Source organism: Lactuca sativa, chromosome 6 (assembly GCF_002870075.4).
Source record: "Lactuca sativa cultivar Salinas chromosome 6, Lsat_Salinas_v11, whole genome shotgun sequence".
NCBI classification, from domain to species: domain Eukaryota; kingdom Viridiplantae; phylum Streptophyta; class Magnoliopsida; order Asterales; family Asteraceae; genus Lactuca; species Lactuca sativa.
In genome coordinates, this window is record NC_056628.2 from 80,318,076 (window position 1) to 80,325,800 (window position 7,725).

At 31.4% G+C, this 7,725-nt stretch overlaps 1 protein-coding gene across 1 annotated transcript; it reads left to right on the forward strand.

Annotated features, from left to right (window-relative positions):
* The first annotated feature begins 2,952 nt into the window (after positions 1-2,952).
* On the forward strand, positions 2,953-7,405 carry LOC111890001 (protein MET1, chloroplastic). Its single transcript, XM_023886161.3, has 6 exons — positions 2,953-3,454; positions 3,620-3,726; positions 6,441-6,535; positions 6,645-6,721; positions 6,790-6,970; positions 7,065-7,405. Exons 1-6 carry the CDS (start codon positions 3,063-3,065, stop codon positions 7,203-7,205), a joined length of 993 nt encoding a protein of 330 aa, XP_023741929.1. The 5' UTR covers positions 2,953-3,062; the 3' UTR covers positions 7,206-7,405.
* Positions 7,406-7,725: the final 320 nt, after the last annotated feature.

The following is a 7,725-nucleotide window of genomic DNA, read 5'->3' on the forward strand; positions in this document are numbered from 1 at the left end:
TGACTTGCTTGATTATTGTCACACCGGTTTTGACATGAGATATTATTATGCCTGTTTTATATTGATGGTTTTTATGTAATAACTTAATTAAAACGAAATTTTTACCCCTGATTTTTGGGTCGTTACACGAGTTATGTTCGTTTCATAAATTAAGACTATAAACATTAGTAAAAACTCTATATGTTATAACCGTTAATCCGTATGGAACGGGGGAACGAAAAGTATAAGATCGGTTGCTTAGATTTATACAGGTAGACAACTCCGCCAACGGTTGCTAGCTACAACCATCGCCTGACGAGTCGAATTCGGCACTGACGTTCCGACTATACTTAATCCACGACGTTGATAAAACGTTGGTGTGGACTTTCAGGACGCTCATTTTTAGTGCTAGTGTAGAGGTTTTGTGTCGTAGTTCGATTATGAGCTCATTATAGACCCTAGAGTTTTCCTTATTGCCGTATATAATCGGATTAGGATTCATACGAGGAATGTTCACTCTTACAAGTTGGAATTTAGACTATAAGCAGTGGGATGGTTTTGCTCTACTCATTAAGTTTCGGTTTCCAAATTAAGTAAAATATCACTTAATAAATACCACGACACAACAACACAATGTTTATAAACTTATTTATATTAAGTTATTCATATAACTAGTAAAGTCAAATATGCGGAAATTCAAAGGTGTAAAACAATTGTTTTATACTTTAAAAAGGGAAAATAACTTCATTTTATATAATGTGTTACTCAAACTTTTATACAAAATTCACTTTTGGTCATAAAGGTTACGAAGTCAAAATCTGTAGCACTCACCAACATTATTGTTGACGTATCTTAAATGCATGTATTCTCAAGTTCATTTTAGCCGGAAGAGCTCGCATAAAACACTTTACGCTATTACACTATGTTTTTGTAATTTCCAAACTATTAGGCATGTGTTGTAATTTAGAAATAGACATCAACAATGTAATTTCTATGTCGATAATAGTAGAAGTTGATATTTTTATACTGTTTAATGTATGTTAAATAACTATGATCACTGATTTATGTCGCGCACCTCAGTGTTTCCGCACTAGACACCACCAGCTACACACCACCATAACCATCATCCCCACAATTACCATCTCTAATTACCACCAGCCCCACCACTATTACCATCTATAATCACCACTAGTCCCACCACAAGCACAACCAATCATCACCATCACCACTTACCACTAACCCCACCATCATCACCATCACAAATCACCATCAGCCCCACCACCATCACCATAAGTGGAAGATCATTACATAGTTATAGAAGATACTTAATTATCAAATCACCCCATCCCCATAACCATTAGACCACCGCTCAAAAGCATGGTATTTTGCGCAATCATTACTCTAATGGCGTGATCAAGATACTTAATTTCCTAATAAATTTACCCAAGTAAATAATGTTTGCATTTTGGTTAGCTTAATTACTGATAGGACAAGGAATTGCACCAAAACCTATTCACAAACAAATGAACACCAAGAACTTGAAATTATCATTCTTTGTTGGATATATTTTACTTGTAACATCATTGACGCACCATACATAATATCAATATACTTTGAGAGTGATGCTTAAGATAACAATGTACTTTGAACAAACATTGAGACTTGATCATTCACATTATTGATACCATAATCACCTAGTGGTGCCAACTTGAAAACAATAAGCATGAACTAAAACTTGAAGACATGCATTATAGGATGTCGATAAAAACATTATACTTTGCACAAACTATGTGGCCTTAGCTTTCAGAGACAAACTCCAATGAGTCAAATTGAAGTTTAGGAAATATACCTTCCAATTTATGTCTAAGAATAAGAAATTAGAATTTCTCAGTTAATCCATGCATGAAATCAAATCAAGAGCTCAAACCCCGTGCACAACTGCCTCCGACAATGGTAACGTCACTAACAATAATAGTATCGTCGATGCTCGTCTCCGACATCAATGAAAGTAGCAACCATTGGTGATTCTCCTTCTCTCGATCTCCATCTTTCTATTTTTATGATACTCTCTTTGACTTGCCTGATTTCCAATTTTTGTCTCTATTTATCAATTTTTGATATTTGATTGAGTCTCAAGCTAATTACATCTGACTGCTCCTTCTTTCCTCCTCATTCATGTTTTTCTTAAAACTGATGATACCAAGTGCATATTATGGTCATCTATCTCGTTTTCTTGGTTTGTGATACTAGAATGCAAGGGCTAGCCAACCTAGCCACAAGTAAGGATCAGGAGCGGTGCTTCCAGACAAAGAAGTAAATGAGGGAGAGCTTTGCCCCCAACCAAAGATATAGAGTTAATTTCGGGCTAATAGGAGACTAATTTATAGAAATGGTCCTTATAATTTATAATTTTATCAAGTTTAGTCAGAAGATAATGAAGTCTTTTTACAGTATTAGTAACGAAGCTTATCCGAAGGTAACGAACTCAGGGACCACCGGTATTACCAAAAACCTCTATAGGGACCATCCATGACAAAAAAACCAATACCATGACCAAATTTGAGAATTTGGCCAAACAACAATGACCGAAAGTGTATTTTACTCTATATTTTATTTATCCATAAGAATTTAAGAAACAATCCCATTTGAAGCAAATGTAAATTGAAAATGTAATCATTAAAGAAAAAAAAAGAATTCCCCGATAAGTTGCACCGATCTTTAATTTCTTTTTGAGGAGAAATGTTTTAGGTTTTTGTCGAATGTATTCTGGTAGGGTTAGTAGGAAAATATGATAGTATTAAGTTATTAACAATTAACAATATACAATAAAAGATGCTAAGAATATTACGGTGTATTCTATTTTATGGTGAGAAAAGAAATATTACTCCTAAAAAGGCAAAATTTCAGACCACCCACAAGGTGACACGTGTAATGAGATAACTGAACTTACGAAACACTCCACTAGAACCACTTGATCACTCGACTGTAATCTCTTTTCCCTCCTTCCAATAACCAGACCTCCTCCTCCTCCCCCATGATCACTTTCGACTCCAAATTCCAAAGAGATTTCAGTTGAATCAACCATGTCAACTGCTCCCAACAGCTATCCATCTCTCTGTTCTTCTCCGGCATTACCACGAACTGCAAACTCACCAACGAAACAAACGTTATCTTTCGTCACACCCCAGTTCAAGCAAACGTTGCACAAAAAGCCCCAAACCCTAACCTTTTCAATCAGGTTAGGGAATTCGAGTTTGGAGAAACAGTCGGTTTTGATCGTTAGAGCATCGTCGGAAGAATCGGCGACAGAAGAAGAGCAAAAGTATGAAGAGTATGAGGTAGAGATTGAGCAGCCTTATGGTTTGAGATTCGCGAAAGGTAGAGATGGTGGAACTTACATTGATGCAATTGCACCTGGAGGAAATGCGGATAAGACTAAGATGTTTACTGTTGGGGATAAAGTTGTGGCCACCAGGTATTCGATGAAATGCCTAACTCACTTTTCATGTTTTCTTCTCTTCGTTTTACATGTAGTTGATGATTTTACAACCGGATTTCATATCAGTTTATGGATTCGATGTCATTTCGTTAGTGTAGAATTGATTGAAAACGTGGTAATCAAATGCTAAATATGTTGCAGTGCAGTATTTGGAACAGAGTTATGGCCTGCAGCTGAATATGGAAGAACCATGTACACTATTCGCCAAAGAATCGGTCCTTTGCTCATGAAAATGCAAAAGAGATATGGTTAGTTCACCTAGATATCTCAATTCTCAAACAATTGTTTAATAAAAAAACAATAATAATTATATAAGTTCTTTAATCAGTGTTTGGATAAAAGAATTTCATAAGTACCACTTAAATAATGAGTTTTTGATAAGTCACTTCCTACTTAATCATTGATTTATTTAAAGAGTTTTTGATAACTTCTTTCATTATCACACATAAAATAAAAGTTTGCCAAAATCTAAAAATAACTTATCAACTTACTTATCTTTGACATTCCAAACATTTTTTTTAAACTCTTTTTTTGACACTGGATAAATTAATACCAAACACCCCCTTAATAAATTAACGTCTGCGTATGTCGATGAACAAACTGTGAGTGGCAACTATCTAAAAGTAAAATTGTGAATTGATTAAATATAGAGAAAACTAAAAATGGTCTCTAATCTGTTTTCTTTTTATTGGGTACCAATACAAAAAGCTCCATTTTCGCAAAAAAGTAAAAGTAAAAAAATAATAATAATAAACGTTTTTGTAGGAGAGTTTTGTTGTGGTTTTGATTACACCATTAGTTCTTAAGGAAACCTTCCGAAAATATGATTTTTGAAAAAATGGAATATTTTGGATACAATCCATCATAAAGACTATTTTTGCAGTTTTCTCTAAAATTAAAGTAGCTTGGGGATTAGTAGCGTATGCCTAAGTCAACCATTTATTTAAAAACTTCTAACATTTATTAGTAATTTTTAAACTTTAGGTACCAAATTAGAGAACATATCAAAGTTAATTGTCTTTTTTTTTTTTTTTTTTTTTTTTCTATCTAATCCAATTGAAAATGTTTATATTTGCGATGTTAACTCGAGTATAATACTCATATATTCCATGGACATCATTTATAGAATAAGTTACATTTTAGGTGTTTGAGTGTGGTTGATTTTTGTAATTTTGGTAACAAAAAGCTCTCTTGTTGTAACCATGGTCCTTATATGGTCTTTATTTGATGTTTTTGTAATGTTTTTTTTGTCACAACTCCAAGGAAAATGATTTATCTTTTATATTTGAGTATAGTTGATTTTTTGCAATTTTAGTAAAAAAATGTTTTTATTTTTATTCAGAATAGGCACCGAAATGTTACAAAAACCTCAAATCAACACCTTAGTACTAAGAAATTTTTTTGAGGCAAAAAATTGAAAAAATTATTAAGATTTTTTTAGGCAAAAAATTGAAGAAATTAACTATTCTTAAGGGCCTAAGATGTTATTTACTCTGTTTTCTTCTTTATGATTCATATGGTTACATTTTCGTAATTATGTATAACATACCATATTAGATACCCCTAATCCCGTATATAACACAAATTGATTAAACAAAATATTAAACTGAAAGGATAAACGGGAAAATTAGATTAGTTAAAAACGTAAAAAGGTGACAAGCATCCCTAAAGTTACTTAGTTATTATATATATAGAAAACTAGGTGTGAGACCTATGTATTACATGAGTTTATTTGAAAGAAAAATTAAACACAAAATTTTAAACATTTGAAAAGTTTGAATTTATAAGAAAAGTGAGAAAATATTGAATTATAAAAGTTAAAGTGTTTTTTTTCTCTTTTAAATTAAAAAAAATAATTTAGATAAATAAATAAATAAAATTAATGAATCCTTAATTTAGTAATTTTGAAATTAGAAGGAAATTTTATTAATGAAATTGATATATATTTATTATTGCATTTAAATATTATTTGGATTTAATAAAATGAAATTTGGATTTAATAAAATGAAAAAACCATAAAATGACATGTTGAATAAAAATTAATTTAAAATAACCATAAAATTACATGTGGCAAAATAAATGAGAAGGCGACATGTGACAAAAAGATTTTTATTTATTAGGGAGGATTTTAAATATACAAAATATATTAATAAGAAATAACTTATTATGATACTAGCTAAATGATAGTATTAAATTTACATAATAAAATATAATATACTCACTAGCAACAAGAAATAAAGCCGAAGGACAAATATCATGTAATATTAAAAAAAATTAAAAATAAATACAACTATAACCAAACACCAAATCCCGAATTTTACACAATTGATTGTACTATTTTGTTCTAATCCAACACCATTTATTGCACCATTTTGATGTAAAAAAATAATACAACGTCAAATTTGGTATTATACAATTCTTTTACATCAAAATGTTAAACTTTCATATGTGCAATTTTGGTCATTCAAGTTTGAACTTACGCATTCATCTCTAGTTTATTTAATTGTATAACCATATTTTAAATGTAATAATTATTCCTTATAACATTGTGTTATATATTCAATTGATATTAAATTTAATCTATATGTTTGGAATTTATTAATACAATGTTGTTTATATAATATAACAATTAAATCGAGATAGTTATATACGAAAATTTTATTTTGGTTGTAATTGTGTAATTAATACAATTTAAAAATTATTATAACAACAAAAATGTTTTATAAATTTGTAAAAACCTAATAAAAATATAACTGGTATTTTTTTACAAAAAAGAAATATACTCGGTATTAATAATACTGTTTGCACAATTTTTGAACTGTTATAATAGAAGGTAAAACACAATTCAAAATTTCACAAGAACAAGACAAAAAAAGGATATAATTTCATAAAATTATAAGAATGTAACATAAAAAAAATAATCATGTTACATATATAAAACTTGATTACTTATGATTGGCAGGAAAGATGGACGATGATACTAAGCTAACAGAGAAAGAGATCATCAGAGCTGAGAGAAATTCTGGAATAGTTAGTGGCAAACTCAGGGAAATCCAAGTAAGTTTACACTCCACCTTTTTTTAACAAATCCAAATTAATTTCACCAAAATCATATATATGCTTTTTTTTTTTTTTACTGAGATTTTTTGTTTGTGTTTGAATTCAGATGCAAAATTACTTAAGGAAGAAGGAACAAAAGGAAACACGAGAACGTGAGCTTCGTGAAGGCCTACAACTTTACAAGTAAATCCCCTTTTAAACCTCATGACTTTTACACCTCTAAAATCTCAACAACTGATCACTTTTTGTAGGAGTGCAAAGTATGAAGAGGCATTGGAAAAGTTCGAATCCGTTTTAGGGTCACAACCAGATTATAACGAAGCTTCTGTAGCAAATTACAATGTTGCATGCTGCTATTCCAAGCTTAATCAGTTACAAGCTGGACTTTCTGCTTTAGAAGATGCTCTGAAAGCTGGATTTGAAGATTTCAAGGTACTGAAAACTGAAAACTTTAGTTATATATATATATATGTTGTTGTAACAAGTTTTAATAATTATAGTTAAATTTTTGCTATTAATATTGCAGCGGATTCGTTCTGATCCTGATCTAGAGAATGTAAGGAAATCTGAGGGGTTTGAGGCGTTGATGCAGAAGTTTGATGAATCATTTATCAATGAGAATGCGCTAAATGCGATTAAATCATTGTTTGGATTCGGGAAGAGCTAGAATTGAACGCTCACCAGGTTTTTGTTTTTGTTTATAGAATATGTTCATCGATTTTGGATGAAGCTCGATGTATATTTTTTGTTTTGTTTATCAATGCGGAAGTTAAGCAAGTATAATTGTGCAGAAATGGTTAGGGTTTACCTTAATTCGTTTGGGGATTGTATATCCACAATATATCGAACATATTTACATTCCTTTGATCTTCACTATTAAAAATCGTATTTTTGAAATCGAATTGGGGAAGAAATCGAAATGAAATGGATGCGAGGTTGCTGGTGGTTTTGGATATGGCGACGAGTGACTATTTACACTAACGATTTCAGTTATCATTGTTTTTTTCTTGGTCCCTTCAGATCCGCCGAAGTCGGCCATACGCCACCGGAGGACCGCCGTATCTCTTGGGGGTTCCGTCTGAGTGATCGAATGAAGGCTAGGGTTTCACCTACAAATGGTCGCCAGAAGCTTCAGGGTGGAAGATTGTTTGTGGCTGCTGGTTTATTTTGACGTATATGGAGGAAGG